The following is a 15,810-nucleotide window of genomic DNA, read 5'->3' as shown; positions in this document are numbered from 1 at the left end:
TTCTACGCATTATCGATCTATCGATTGAAATCACAACCACGATGACGTACCCTGTGATAGCCAAGCGGTACAGCATGAGCAAAGTCAAGTTCTACTTTCATTGTGGGCTAATTTGAAGGCACATAATACAACATTGACAGCCTATTTATACAAAAACTGATAGAACGTTCTAGAGCTTGCCAGCTCAGCATATCTATAGTGCCACAAAAATCAAAATTACAATCAACAATGTTCAGTTCTTAAACGGTTTCCTGGGCTTGATCATTCAGGCTCCTGCTAGCTTCACACTTCTGCTGGTTTTCTATCACACTCCTCCCCCCTCTTGAACTTCAAATTGTCCGGTTGGATCATCCTCCCAAGATGGCATCCGGGACAGCACGTCAGCATTGATGCATGTTGTCAGTGCCCCTCCTATGTTGGACCTGAAAGAGGTAAGGTTGTAATGCCAGACTCCATCTCATTAGTCTACTATTGTGATCCTTAAACTTTGTAAGCCACTGCAGTGCTCTATGATCAGTTTGGATCACAAACTCTCTGCACAGTAAGTATACCTGAAAAGCTTCAATACCTAACTTAATGGCTAAACACTATTTTCTCTACTGTGGAGAACCTTCGTTCTCTAGGTAAAAGCTTTCTGCTAAAAAAAGCTACTGAGTGATCGTATCCTTCGGCATCCTGCTGGCTCAGGACTGCTCCTACGATTTCCTTGCTCTGAATGAGCTGCCCGTTGTAGCCTCTGAGTCTGACTTCTGGTAACCACCATAAGGGCTTTTCCCCCTTCTCTGACCCTCAACAAACTTAACAGCTCCGGAACGTCTGTTCCCAGTAACACCAACTGTGGTAGTGTCTCTAATACTGCAGCCTCTACTGTCACAGCTTCCCCTCTACTTCCAATTCCACATTGGCGAGAGGATAGGCTACAGCATCCCCATGAGCATACTGGATTGTGACAGACTCACCCTTCATCAGCTTCTCCTCACTGACAAGGTCCCTATGGACTAAGGTTCTAGTACAACCAGTATCTAACACAATATCAGATACAAACTTACCATCTACCACCCCTTCACACTTATAGTTACCAATGGCTTACTGAGAGGACTTGAGGGGACTCTTTGGTCCACAATAAATTAAGAGCCTCACTAGGACATTGTCTGATGTATGCCCTCTACTCTTCTTGCTTCTTCTTCTCTCCCTTAGTAGAAATGTCCCCTTTAACAGCATCCTCCCCTTTCACAGGTATCGTCTTTTTGGGACAGTCCTTTGCTAGATGGCCAGGTTGTTTACAGCTGAAACATACCTTTGGGTTGCTCCTCTTTGGCTCCATACCTGGAGTCCACAGATCCCTCTTCCTGGCTTGTCTGTAATTCTCAGCCAGTCAACCAGCTTCCTCACTGGTTTGGGGTTTCCTCTCCTTGACCCACACCCTGACTTCTTCAGGTAAAACATCAACAAATTGTTCCTAATAAGCTTATCAACCACTCTGCACACCCTTTTAACCATTTCTTTGCCAGATCCCGGACACGAATAACCAGCTCTACAGGAGTTTCATTTTCCTTTGGCTTCACTTCACGGAATCGTCGTCGGTATGTTTCTTCATTAATGTCATAACGACGAAAAATGGCCGCCTTGACCCTATCATAGTGTCTAGCATCCTGGTCGCTCATAGCAGCATAAGCAAGTCTAGCCTTCCCCGTCAGCTGAGGAGCCAAAATTGCTGCCCATTTGTCTCTCTACACCATGGGCTTCTACTGCTCTCTCGAAGGTGGTGAGAAAAGCTTCAATGTCGTCGTTCTCCCCCAGCTTGGTAAGTTTCAGTGACTCAGGTCCTACCTCTACGCGCCGTGGCCTTCGCTCCATTAGCCCTCGAATCAATTCTTCATACTGCCTCCTGTCAGCTTCCCGTTCAGCCCGTCTTTCTTCTTCATAGTGGTGCTGTTCTTCAGCCGTGCTTTCTCAAAGAGTTCTCGCTCTTCTTGGCGTCTCTCCTCTTGCCTATGGGATTCCTCCATCCAGGCTTTAAGAAGGTCTGTGAGTTCTGACATCTCGGACCCCTCGCTTGTTTCTGGCTGGTATATTTTCCCAGAATGTAGCATACACAAGCCAGTAAGCCTGTCACTGCCGGAACGAAGTGAGCACCAAGTGTGATAGCCACGCGTACAGCACGAGCAAAGTCAAGTTCTACTTTCATTGTGGGCTAATTCGAAGACACGTAATACAATATTGACAGCCTATTTATACAAAAACTGATAGAACATTCTAGAGCTTGCCAGCTCAGCATACATAGTGCCAAAAAAATCAAAATTACAATCAACAATGTTCAGTTCTTAAACGGCTTCCTGGGCTTGATCATTCAGGCTCCTGCTAACTTCACACTTCTGCTGGTTTTCTATCACATACCCCTTTTAAGCTAGCTGTATTTCAGTGACCACACACCTTCAAGTTAGAAGGCTGACTTGAGATACTCTAATGATCGATCAAAATCACGCCCCTTTTGGGCAAGCACACATCTTTGCAGGCTGACTCGAGATACTCTAATACAGTAGTCACCCTAGTAGAACAGTCACATGTTTATAGCTAGCTGTATAGTAGAGCGACTAAGTGAAAAAATCGTTCACTTTTGATAAAAGCACCAAACTTGGTACAACATTTGCTTAATTCATACTATTTCATATTAGATACGGTGCCATTAAAATTACCAATCATATCATGCTCAAAGAACCCAAAAAGTAAAATCAGTACAAAATGAATTGGGGAAGCTATAAAAGTGCTCGAGCTGGCTCAGTTGTAAATATACTGGAACTTTGCATCTGAATAGACAAGCAAGGGATGGTCATATCCAAAAACTGATCAAAGGAGGTGTCCATCCAGGTCATTAGCTTGGTTAAGAAGCACAGAGGGTCATGGTATATGAAGCCATAGATGTACAAGACAATATTTCTATTGGATCATACTTGTACTTTTAACACTGAAATATTGGCTGCATTAGAAGTGCACTTACATGGTTTCCTGAGTAGCTATTAATGGGCTTATAACCTAAGTTTCAAAACATGTCCTAAGGCAATGATTTTGACGTGGTACCGTATCTCAAATGATTTAGTATACCTTACTCAACTTCCACAGAAAATTTGGTGCTTTTATCATAAAGTGAACTATTTCATCAAAATTTGTTGCTTAGCTGATCTACTAGTATGCCTTAACAAAAACTAAACAAACTGGTATATTAAAAATTATGAATTTAAAAATGAAGTAGGAATCCAAGCGATAAAAAGTAGTGAAACATGAGATGAACGATGGTAGCTATTACAGCATAGCTATCCTACTTTGGCATGGTACAGCAATTATTTTGTGTTCAATGCCAAAGTATGGATTCCTACCGAGCTATGCTACCATCATTCATCTCTTGTTTCACTACTTTTTATCGCTTGGATTCCTACTTCATTTTTAAATTCATAATTTTTAATATACAGTGAACATAAGAGATGCACTGATATCTTGTTCAGTCTAGCAAGTATAAACTGGTTGTACAGGTGATCATGAACACCACAAGTATAAGTACTACTGTAAATCAGGTTATAAATACATTTTACTACTGCAGTACAGACAAGTAGGCTGGCATAGCATAGTAAACTGTTAACCTCAGAGTACATCTTGGGCATGCCTTTGTGGTCACCACAGACCGGCCTCTCTCCTAGCCCAATATAAACTTTGCTACACTTTGAAAGGACACTATTTCCGGATGAAATATCAAAACCACTCAGCACTATTATTAGTCTCTAATAAAACACTAAAATACTCTAATAGAACACACAGTATAAACCACACAACTAGTTCACTATTAACTACTACTCTTATAGACCATCACATGTAAACACTTAACACTTCCTAAAAAAGTTCAGGACTACTATATTTCATCAATTAGAATAACAGGCTAGACAGCTGGTGATTTAGCCACATACAGTGGAACCTCAGTTATCTGAACCCCTTGGGACCAGGGGTGGTCCATAAGTCTGAAAAGTCTGTATCTCTGAAACTGTGTATAAATAACCTTAAAATCGCATACATAAAGAACATTTTTAAAAATTTCAGAATTGCCAACTACCCCAATAGAACAGTCACTACTCTAATAGAGTAGTTATTTCCGTAGTTCAGTTAACTGAGAATCCGGATAAGTGGGGTCCAGATAACTGAGGTTCAACTGTATGTGGTTACATCACCAGCAGTCTTAGTTTCAGCATATGTTTACAGTTCCATGTGCCAATGGTTGGACAACTGGACCATTTGTTGTTGTGAGGTTATGGTTGTGAGGAAACACTATAATCATCACACAAGAGATTATTACCACAAGTAATAAGGGAAATGTAAACATGTGCTGAAACTAAAACAAGTGATAATTCATCAGTTATTATGAATGTCTCAAAATACTCAACAGGTGGGATATAGCACTTTCACTAAATACTCTTAGAAAGCAACATGAATAATTCTCTTTGATGTTGACACAGGTTATTTATACACTTAGAGACCTGAGGTTAGGGCTCTAAGTTTCATTTAGAGACCTGTTGTCATGTGAGACTGTTATGGTAAATTAAACAGTACTTCAAAAAGTTTTCTATGTCACTGATTTAATTGGTGGTTCTATGGTTAGTGAGATTTGGGTTTTTACCTTCATCAGCCATACCAGCACCTGACCAAGCTAGCTGTCAAACCAAACAAGCCAGTTGCTTGATGCATATTACACAACTAGCTAGCCATCAGTGTAACTATACAGCAAGCACATTTGTATTCATCTGCTTGTCAGCACTGTCGCCATTAGACCATTAACACACTTCAGCTGTGCTATTGCACCTGTTTGCAACTTTTTTTCACTTGGTAGCCAGTCCTAATAAAGCTCGTCACTTCATGGCCAGTTGTTATAAAGTTTGTCACTTCATGGCCAGCTGTAATAAAGCTTGTCGCTTCGTGGGCAGTTGTAATAAAGCTTGTCGCTTTGTGGCCAGTTGTTATAAAGCTTCTCACTTTGTGGCCAGCTTGTCGCTTCTTAGCATTAGCTAGTAAACAAGCCTTGGAACTAAATAACAGATGCTAAAACAACACTAAACCAGCCACCGAGGGGTCTGTCACCTACCTGAAATATCGTCGAAGCTTAATGTGAAATTTGAAATAATATTATAAATAAAATATTTCAGGATAATTCCGTATATTTCCAAACACTTTAATTATTAAATGCAATTCACGTGTATAATATTTGACAGAACCTCGGGCAGAACTAGGCGCTACAGGCCACCAACTAATTTTCTGCATTTCGCAACGTTAATTTTATCAACGAAATAGTGTGTGTGACCTTGTGTGAGATCCTCTCTGGAGTTGGATTCTGCAGTGGCGCAGCAATTTTTCATAGCTACTGCGTTTTGTTTCCGGGACTTATCGTCGGAGTTTTGGAACGAGATCCGCTAGCTGAATCTTCTTATTAGTCGTCAAATTATCCAAGCATTCAGTGAGTTTATGTCAGCACTTAATTATATGTAGCTATCTAATACATACAGGTAATAGAAGTAAACAGTCTGAATTTAGCTAGCTATATACCTGTACAGTCTGTAGCTGCAAGAAATACAAGCGTGCATGTAGCTATATGAACTACCCTGACAAGCAATTATTTTGTAAGCTTTCTGCTGTAGGGGAAGAATATTAATATTATTGCAATCAACTGTCATACAAGTTCAACACTACTGCTAGCACGTGCTAATGTAACCAGACATTCAATTACTTTTCTCTTCAAATACATTTGTTAGAGTACAGATATATCCTAGTAAGTGCTATGCTGTTTGTGCCATGTGGAGCTCATGAAATCCTAATTATACCAGGTAGTAATTAAAGCTGTTTTGTTAGCCAGCTAATTCCAGGGGATTTACATGTGAACAGAGCAATGTGACCAAAAATATTATTCATGCTTGCCACCTGTTATTAGCAAGTGAATCCAAAGCCCACAAATCACTATAGAGACAGCTTGTCATAAACATGATTCTGTTCTATGGTCCCATTTGTTTTCAGTCTATATGCCTAACCATGATATGACTGGATGGATAGTCAGCTTTTGGGCACACCAGAAAAACTCTTTATTTCAGTAATTAAATTTTTTAGTAAATGTGACAACTATCAAGCTTCAAGTTAGCTAAAAGATATACAGACCATGTAGTAATTTTACAAGCGTGGGACACCAATTTACTTACAAATTTGGCGATTCGTTGAAGCAATAAAAATGAAACAAATTTTTTATTTAGGAATGGAATTATTTGTCAACAAAGTGATTTTGTCACAATTTGTCACACTTAATCATCACTCACAACACTTAATGCATTACAGCCATAAAAAAAAAGTTAATTTGAAATGCATTAGACATGTCATATCTCTGGAGTGTGTAAATTTTAACACAGCACAGTTGAAAACCTACTGCCTCCTTTCAGTGACTGGTATCCCAAAATAGGTTTTTCGAAAATTAGGCCACGTAGTGGCTATTTATATTCATCCAAAATCATAACATAATAGAGTTTCACTTCATGTTACTTCATGTTAAATAGGAGACAAGAAACTGTTATAGAAACATGTATTCCATGGCGTCTACATTATAGATACATCAATCACACTACATATCCAGGAATTGAAATGTATATGATGTAAACTGACATACTATGCTGTCCTGGAAATTATCCATGCATGTTTTATTATTTACAACAGCTGTTTGGTCTGCAAGCTCAAGGTACAGAGCCAAGATTTCATTCTTCCAGAACATTAATCACATCATACATTATTATCGGGAGTATGGAAAACCCGGAACGCCGGAACATGCGATTGGAATCACGTGCAAGTACTAGCATGCCGGATTATAAAGATTCCACATGAACTAATATGAGAGTGATCGTTAATTGGAATACGCATTAAATTATTTACCTGAAAACCATCTTTCTCAGCCAAAACTTCATCTAAGCATTCCTAACTACACAATTGCTACAATCCCAAGACATAGTTTTGCTACACTTAACACAAGCTAGCTAGCTAGCCTACTGGTAGTCAGTGACCGAATTTATTAGAGGCATCCTTCAGTACAAAAATGGATTGTAGCGACTTAGCACAGCACTAGCTAGAAGTTGCATTATCTTTCAAATCATTTGGTTATTAGTTAAGGGTATGGAGTGTAGCTGAGATAGCTGGGGTAGTTTAGGATGCATGGTTATGTGCACTAATCCTAATTAACGCTCGATTTTCTGTTGACTTATCTTACATCCTGCAGATTGGGTGCAAGTAAGGATTATATAAATGCTATAGAACATATTAGCAGACAATGTTTCTTCATTCCTCTGTGTAGTATTTATAATCTTGCATGCTAGTGCTTGCACGTGACTGCAATCGCAAAAATAACGCTGTTCCGGCCGATCCGGGTTGTTCTGGCGTTCCTCCCATTATTATCTACACTCTTACATTCCTACGACTAAGCACAAAACTAGTCCAGGTTGCGCAAGCCACAGAATATACTCTACCATGGAGGACAGCAAGTTTTTAACATTAATGGAGCAATCCATTCCTGAATATGCTATGAATTGCTTTATTAATGCTGGCTATGACACGCCAAATGTTGTGGTACAAATGGAAATTGAAATAGTTTGGATGAAATTGAGTCATTTATTTTAAAGCATTACTCTGATGATGATTCTTGCTTTCCACCTACTGTGCATGAAAGCTAGGAGAGATACTTCTGCAACCACATCAATGCACAGGAAATTTGTATTTCCTCCAGGGCATAGAATCAGAACTACAGATTTCATTATTTCTGTAAAATCAAAATTTGCTTTAGCTGGAAAGAAGCGGTCTTCTTCTAGCACATTTTCTGCAAAGAAACAAAAAATTTCAAAAACAGATGAAACTAGTACAACAAAAGAGAGAGCCCACACTACATATGACCTGAAGGAAATAGCCGATGATGCCCGAAAAAGAATTGCTGATTGGCCACGAAAGTAAGCTGCAGATGGTGAAAATTATCTATCAGAACTGAAGGAATTTAAAGATTACAGAGTTTCTGTAAAGTTAGACCACTCAGAACACCCTTGTGCATCTGTTTATTGTGAATTGTGTGACAAGTCATATAAATTGATGTCTAAAAAATCCAAACTTACAATGATACTTTCAAATTGGACGAGCTATATTGAAAAGCATCTTGCATCCCAACTTACAATGATACTTTCAAATTGGATGAGCTATATAAAAGCATGTATTGAAAAGCATATGATTAAAGACGACAAGGGTGTAGGGGTACTGAAAACAAAGCCAAAGCAGCAGCCTTTGTTTAAATTGTCAACAGATCAGCCAAAACAGAAAAGAGTCAACCATCAATCATTAGCCACAGTAAAGATGTATCTCCAAGTGAAGAAGGTAACAGCGTCGTTGGGAGTGGTGATTCCTTGATTTCTAAAGACAAATCTCAAGTTGAACATGAGAAAGAAAGTTTGCTGCACACCAAACAATGACAGCAAATCCACAGCTGATAACAATGAGGTTGTAGGTGATAGTGCCAACATCAACTCTGGGCCTCAGGATTTTTGTAAGGCCCCTCTTGCTGTGGTGGATCAAGAGGGGCAGTCAATTTCATCACAACACAGGCCTAAGGTTTACAGTGATTGGTCTTATGCTGTTAGGCAAAGCAAGCTGCACTTAAAATTTGTCCTTAATCAGTATTTATTGACCAATTACTATCCTATTGTTGATAAAATCTCAAAGGCTCTGGAAGATTTTACACCACCACCGTGTACCGATAAGGAGTCTGACTCATTGCTTCCTGAACATTTTTCCACACCATTGCTTCGTTCGTGAGCTGCTGTATACTGCTTGTGAAAATTGTAAACATGTGTCACAAGCAAGAAGACATACTAAAATAGTGAAGAAAATTTTCACTTTCAGTGCTACTGCGGACAGGATCCTCTGGATATGAACTACTTCATAAAAACATGCCAGTGGCTCTTCCATCATTATCTACTGTCAAATGAGAGGCTGCAAAGCGGTATACTCCATTGATTGAAAGCGAATTTTCTTTTCATTTGATCAGCTTGTTGCTCATTTAGAAACATACAGTGCATCTAGAGTGGCGTCTATATCAGAGGATACTACAAGAGTAATATCTAGAGTAGAGTGCGATCAAGCCAAGGATAAGTTAGTTGGCTTTGTCCTGCCACTTGACAAAGATTCGTTACCGTTGTCTGGGTCATTTCAGGCAAGCTCTTTAAGCACAATAGAAGCAATGTTTGAAAACAATAAAAAAGCTTCCAGTGCTTATGTTTACATGGCACAAACACTTTCACCAAACACACCACCATTTTGTTTGTGCTTAATTGGTACTGATAACTGCTTTGATGCTAACATGGTGGCATTATGATGGATATATATTGTGAAGGAGTGTAAAAAAAGAAATGTTGAAGTGATCAGTTTCGGTGCTGATGGGGATGGTAGGTTGTTGACATCAATGCGTGTAGTGTCAAAGTTGTACAATTACACTTCAAAGAAATATGACTACGTTTCACTTGAAAGTGGTGCGTCATTGGTGGGTTCAGTGCCAAAAACTTGGAAATCTTGGTTTTTCATCGAAGTTGAAGAGGCTGTGTGCTTTGTTCAAGATACAGTGATTTGGGTGTGAAACTGAAAGCGCGGTTACTTACTTTATCACAAGTTTTACCAATGGGTAAATATTCAGCATTAGCCTCACACCTTCACTTGCTTCAAGCAACGTATCACAAAGAACAGATCTTGATCATCAAGACAGGCAAAATTTTGAAGCTGTGAATCGAACAATCAGCATAAACATGTTAGCTTTGTTAGATAGTTTTCCTGACTCAAAGGGTACAAGATGTTACGTACAGATGATGAAAAGCATTGTAAACAGCTACTTAGATAAGCAGTTGAGTCCTTTGCGTCGCATAGAAGAAGCCTGGTTTGCTCTGTTTTTTGCAAGATACCGGAGGCAGTGGATTGTCTGCTACAAGAAATATAGTCTGGAGACCAACTATATTTCGTTAAATAGTTATATTTGTATTGAGCTGAATGCTCACTAATCCTGCTTCTGATGCTATTAAGGGACAAAAGTAAATCAACTGGAGTTGATTATCATTTTTTCCCCGTGGCTGCTTTGCTCACAGCCATGCGAGAAAGGTTTCCGTGCTGCTAGGAGCATGACTCCTACCATTTCCAAAATGGTGAATTTCAATATTCTTGGCTTGCTAAGGAGGATTCACAAATTGCAGATTCAAATTGAGATAGAGTCTCAAAGCAGTAGCATTGGTATCATTTTCCCAAACACCACTGCTAAGGGTAATGATAGAGAAAACCAACACTCTGTAAAGACCATTACAAATGCAAATATAGAAGAGGCAGTAAGATCAGCATTGCAAAAATCCAAGAATTCCATTCAACATCTGGGTATGAAAGATTTACTAGTGCAGAATGATAACTGGGACAACGTGCCGTTTGGTGATGTAGGTGATGTAGAAGAAAATTACGGAGAACATTTAGTAGAAGAAAATGATGACAATGTAAAAGATGATGGCAAAATTGAAGTGCAAGAAATGGACAGACAGAAAGAAATGGACATACCAACAGAGTCACAGCTAAGTGTACGAGAATGCAAAGATATAATGGAAGAATTAGAAGTAATGTATAGGCATGAAATAATTGATCAACCCTTGAAGAAACAAATTAATTTTGTATGTCGAAAGAAGATAAACAATGCAGATATCGATGGATCTGATGAAAGTACTATTCCGCTGTACAAGCCAGTTGAACAAACTACTACAAGCAATGACAAACCAACTAAAATGAGACTGGACCAAAGGTTCCTTGAAGTAATTCACAATGGTGAACCTCTATAAATCAGGAAATCTACTTTAGCTTGGCTTTTACAAGAAAGGGAACGAGTGTCAAGTGATCATCTGCTTAGGGTAAGAGCTAAGCAGCCCTATAATACTAGCACAAAATTGCTATTACCTTATACAAATATCGATAGCTCTATCCCAATAGTAAACAATGATATCAAATTGGGAGAGTTCTACATTTTTTGGGATAAGTTGGTAAATGGTATCAGCATACATAGTTAGAGTAGATCAATTCGCCAAGTACAAAGAGAAGTTGAAGAGAGACAGACAGGTTAAAGAAAATAAAGTCTCTATCCACTCTAACATTGGAGCACTTTGTTCTTGGTTCATATGTGCATCTAGTACCAGTGAGCAACGCACGTTCACTTATACAAATGATCAGACTGTTGCCTATACACAAATTTCAAAGGCATATATTTGCACATTGTCTGAAGGATGTTTCTCTAAAGTGCAACATACATGCACAGAAGTGAACGGTACCATAATTAATCATCAGTCACATTCCAATCTATACACAGCAAGAGAATTAACGATAAATGAAGACACGGCATCTTTTATTCATAACTGCATAAATACAACAATTGGAGCAAGTATCACCAAGTAGAATTACAATAATGAAATTGTAGTATTGTCACCAGATGATGGGAGCGACAACATGTCAAATGTTATACCACTTTGGGTAACCCATGGTAAACACAAATTAACTATAAAAGATAAACATCTTATTCAGACTGGAAAGCAATTAACAGACACAATTGTTAACTTAGCAAGTGGATTACTCAAGAAGCAATTTCCACACTTTGGAGGTTTTCAGTCAACTTTGTTGCAAAATTTCTAAATTGAATTCTCAGCTCAGAAATCCTAAACACGCCATTCAGGTTATATATCTTGAAGCAGAGAAGCATTGCGTTACTATTTCCACAATAGGTTGTGATGAGCATACAGTAAATCTTTATGATTCCTCTTTAAGTAATGTTCCACTATCTGTTGAGCAGGCAATTGTAGCTTTGCTGAAGCCGAAATTCCCAGTCACAGTTAAAGTTAAAAATGTTATTAAGCAAGTTGGCTCCGCATGATTTAGCTTACTAAATTCATTTGCTAATCTCATCAACTGCAGTTTGCTGGTTTTGTGGCTATCAATTATGAATATAATAGTTTATGGCTTCAATGAATCTTATTTCGTGGCTTACTTCAGTTTCCACTGTACTAATAATGCTAGTGGCTGGTTTCTTTTAAGGAATTCATGGGTTATATCAGTTTTTGCTCAACTCCATTCAATGTGCTATGTACGCCGCCATCTTGATAAGTAACTAAATGACATCATTTAAAGTATCAATTGGTATCGGGAATTTATAGCTTTACCGATAGAAGTCTGATACCGGTATCGGTGCATCACTATTTGATAGTACAGGTCCCACAGAGTTGTGTGGCCAGAGACATGTGGGCATAAGTATTTGGTGTTGGTCACATTTTAAGTAAGCATGTATAATTGTGCATGAAAGTGTGTGTCTTGATTTAAAAGGAATTCAATTAGACAGCTTACGTAACTGCTGGTTACATCAGATGACTACACTTCAATTCAAACAATTGCATTGTGTTGCCAAGACGATTAGTGTGTGAACATCATTGGCACATATTAATTAGCTACCGTCGAATCTGGGTGTATTTCACCAGACCCTTACTTTTTGTGAAAGGGCGGGTGGCACCAGACTAATCATTGGGAACAGTGTGTGTTGAAAACCCTCTCGTATACAGTGATTCATTATTATCATCCACTATGTCAGTAAACCACTGGACTAGTGATAACAGGTGAACACCACAAGCATAAGAAAATAGTGTACACAATTTGGATAATGTTTGTAACTCCACTAAACGGTTTGGTTGTGTACTAACAACCTCAACAATAAGTTTACTGAAGCCATATAACTCACACACTAAAAACTCTATTAGCTCACCTCATCGACTGCATGAATATCTGCACCCTTTTCAATTAGGAGTTTCGCCATATCCACACTATTACACCGATGTAGAGGTGTAGCACCAAACTGTGGGAACACAACAGTTATATGGCTTTAATTTACTATATTAACACAAACTACTAGTATAACACCTGAATTAGATGGATCACATGATCCCATAGTACAACAGATAAAACTATTATTTATGATCTCATATACGATACAAAATGGCCTAATGAGGGACTTTACGGAGAAAATTTTGAGTACGCTACAATCACCATCTCAACCTTTCATCCCCACTCCCTCATTAGCTCAGGTTGAGAACACTAACCCTCTAATGGTAGTCATGGCTACAACTAGTGAAGGGTCACTTTTTTACTTTTGTCTCCACATGATCATACTAGCCCCACTCATAATCTGCACAATACGTTAAAGCACACCTTCTACACTAGTTCATCGGTGAAGCCATACAACTTGCTAAGAATGGTACTAGATGGTTTTACTGGGTTTGGATACCAGTCAGCCTGTAAAAATGAAAGATAAATGTATTCTAATAAAACATCAGAGTATTCTGAAGCCAATGAGATTACCTAATGCACAATTTCAAAAGCTTCTTATTACTTTTAGGACTGTTCTGTTAAGGTGGCGCTGAACCAATTAAGTCCAGCGGCACAAAACAATTTGTTCAACTCACATGCTTAATGGGTGGACTAAAACTTTGCTAGTAGTATACAACTTAATCTATCCCTAAAAAGCTATTCTGACATCCTGTGATGCTTTAGTTTTATGAACTACCTTCCCATACTAACTTTCCTGACCTGAAAGCATAAAATTAACAATCAGTGACCTATTCACAACTGGAAAAGAAAACCAGTTCTGGCTTACTAACCCTAACAATATTATTGACCAGAGTTCTGGAGTAGTTATTTAACATGCAACCTTTAGTTCCCTATACTTGAGCTCCCTGCTGGGGTTTGATTAGCTGGGTATGTGCCTATGTGGATAAGCTGGGTATGTGCCTATGTGGATAAGCTGGGTATGTGGATTAACTCTCTAAAGCTTCCCAAGTTATGTATACAAAAGTGATATTTGCCCCATACCCATGTGTATAGGTTTCTTATATACGTATACGAGTCCGATTTGCATATGGGCTATCCTGTGTGTATGAGCTATCCCATAAATTTACGGGACAAAATATGTGTATGGTCCATAACAGTACTAGTACAGCATTGACAGAATTGTTCGCTTTGTGATAAAAACATCAATTTCACTGTGGAAGTTGAGTAATGTGTACCATATGCTGATAGTAAAGTAGGGTTGAAAACTGCTTTAAAAAAACTGCCGTACACTCAAATACCCTAATAGAGCAGTCAAGCACTTCATATAAACATCTCTTTAAAAGGTAGTCCAAAAATGAAAAAAAAAAAAAACTTGTGTGTTTGCAGGAATAAAACTACAGCCCATAATAGTTGCATCCGTTACCATTGTACCAACTGATTCCAAGCATTTCACACTGGTTTATAAACGCTGTACCAAACAGTACAGTTGTACTGTTTAAGTAGAGATCGCCCCTAAAGTGACATGCATATGGCATGTTATTTGTAACAAAAATACCTCTATTATAGCACCTCTTTTTATTACACCTATGTTATAAGCATCACCTTATAATCCCTTATTCATATGCTTATAACAAATCCTTTATAATAAGCCTTACAACAGCTACTTTATATGATGATAATCGAGATGATATCAATAAGAGGCCAAATGTATCGATGTGCTGGATGCTAAATTCTTAACATATGAAATACAGAAATAAACGGAGATAACTGTAAGGATTGCTATGCCACGTGAAAGACTAGCAAAACAGGCTGATGGTGCAATAATAGTGTCGTTAGTGATGGTGAGAGTGTAGATATGATGATGATGATGACAACGACAACTGTTGCCTGACTCTATTAAGGTATGACTATCCCTTAGCTAAAAGAGGAAATTTGATAATACTATCCCTAAAAAGCTGTTCTGACATCCTGTGATGCTTTAGTTTTCTGAGCTACCTTCCTATACTGGTTAGGTTAACTTTCCTGACCTGAAAACATCAAATTAACAATAAGTGACCTATTCACAACTGGAAAAGAAAACCAGTTCTGGCTTACTAACCCTAACAATATTATTGACCACAGTTCTGGAGTAGTTATTCAACATGCAACCTTTAGCTTCCTATACTTGAGCTCCCTGCTGGGGTTTGATAAGCTGATTATGTGAATAAGTTGGGTATGTGGATTAACTCTCTAAAGCTTCCCAAGCTATGTATACAAAAGTGATATTTGCCCCATACCCATGCGTACAGGTTGCCTATATAGGTATGGGAGCCCAATTGCATATGGGCTATCCTGTGTGTATGGGCTATCCCATACATGTATGGGACAAAATATGTGTATGGTCCATAACAGTACTAGTAGAGCATTGACAGAATTGTTCACTTTGTGATAAATACATCAATTTCACTGTGGAAGTTGAGTAATGTGTACCATATGCTGATAGTAAAGTAGGGTTGAAAACTGCTACTAAAAAACTGCTGTACTCTAATATAACATTCAAATACCCTAATAGAGCAGTCGAAACGTGTCTTTAAAAGTTAACCAAAAATGAAAACTGAATTTTAAAAAAATAAAAAAATTGGGTGTTTGCAGGAATAGAACTACAGCCTATAATAGCTGTATCCTTTACTACTGTACCAACTGATTCCAAGCATGTCACACTGGTTTATAAATGCTGTACCAAACAGTATGGTAGTACTTTTAAGTAGAGATCACCACTAAACTGACGTGTATATGGCATGCCGTTTGTAACAAAAATACCCCTATTATCACACCTCTTTTTATAATGTTATTACACCTACATTATAACCATCACCTTATAATCCCTTATTCATACACTTACAACACATT

At 38.3% G+C, this 15,810-nt stretch overlaps 2 protein-coding genes across 3 annotated transcripts in view; one reads left to right on the top strand and one right to left on the bottom strand.

Annotated features, from left to right (window-relative positions):
* LOC136268196 (CLIP-associating protein 2-like) overlaps nt 1-15,810 on the top strand; it is a 161,743-nt gene that overhangs the window by 50,317 nt on the left and 95,616 nt on the right. The window lies entirely within an intron of this gene.
* LOC136268185 (uncharacterized) overlaps nt 1-15,810 on the bottom strand; it is a gene marked incomplete in the record, with an annotated part of 163,046 nt that overhangs the window by 63,501 nt on the left and 83,735 nt on the right. The window contains 1 exon segment of the mRNA XM_066063444.1: nt 12,860-12,949. Within this exon segment, the coding sequence (XP_065919516.1) occupies nt 12,860-12,949 (90 nt within the window).

The sequence above is a fragment of the Dysidea avara genome, chromosome 10, assembly GCF_963678975.1.
Source record: "Dysidea avara chromosome 10, odDysAvar1.4, whole genome shotgun sequence".
Lineage (NCBI taxonomy): Eukaryota > Metazoa > Porifera > Demospongiae > Dictyoceratida > Dysideidae > Dysidea > Dysidea avara.
The sequence above is the reverse complement of the archived record's forward strand: the minus strand, read 5'-3'. Positions and strand labels throughout refer to the sequence as shown.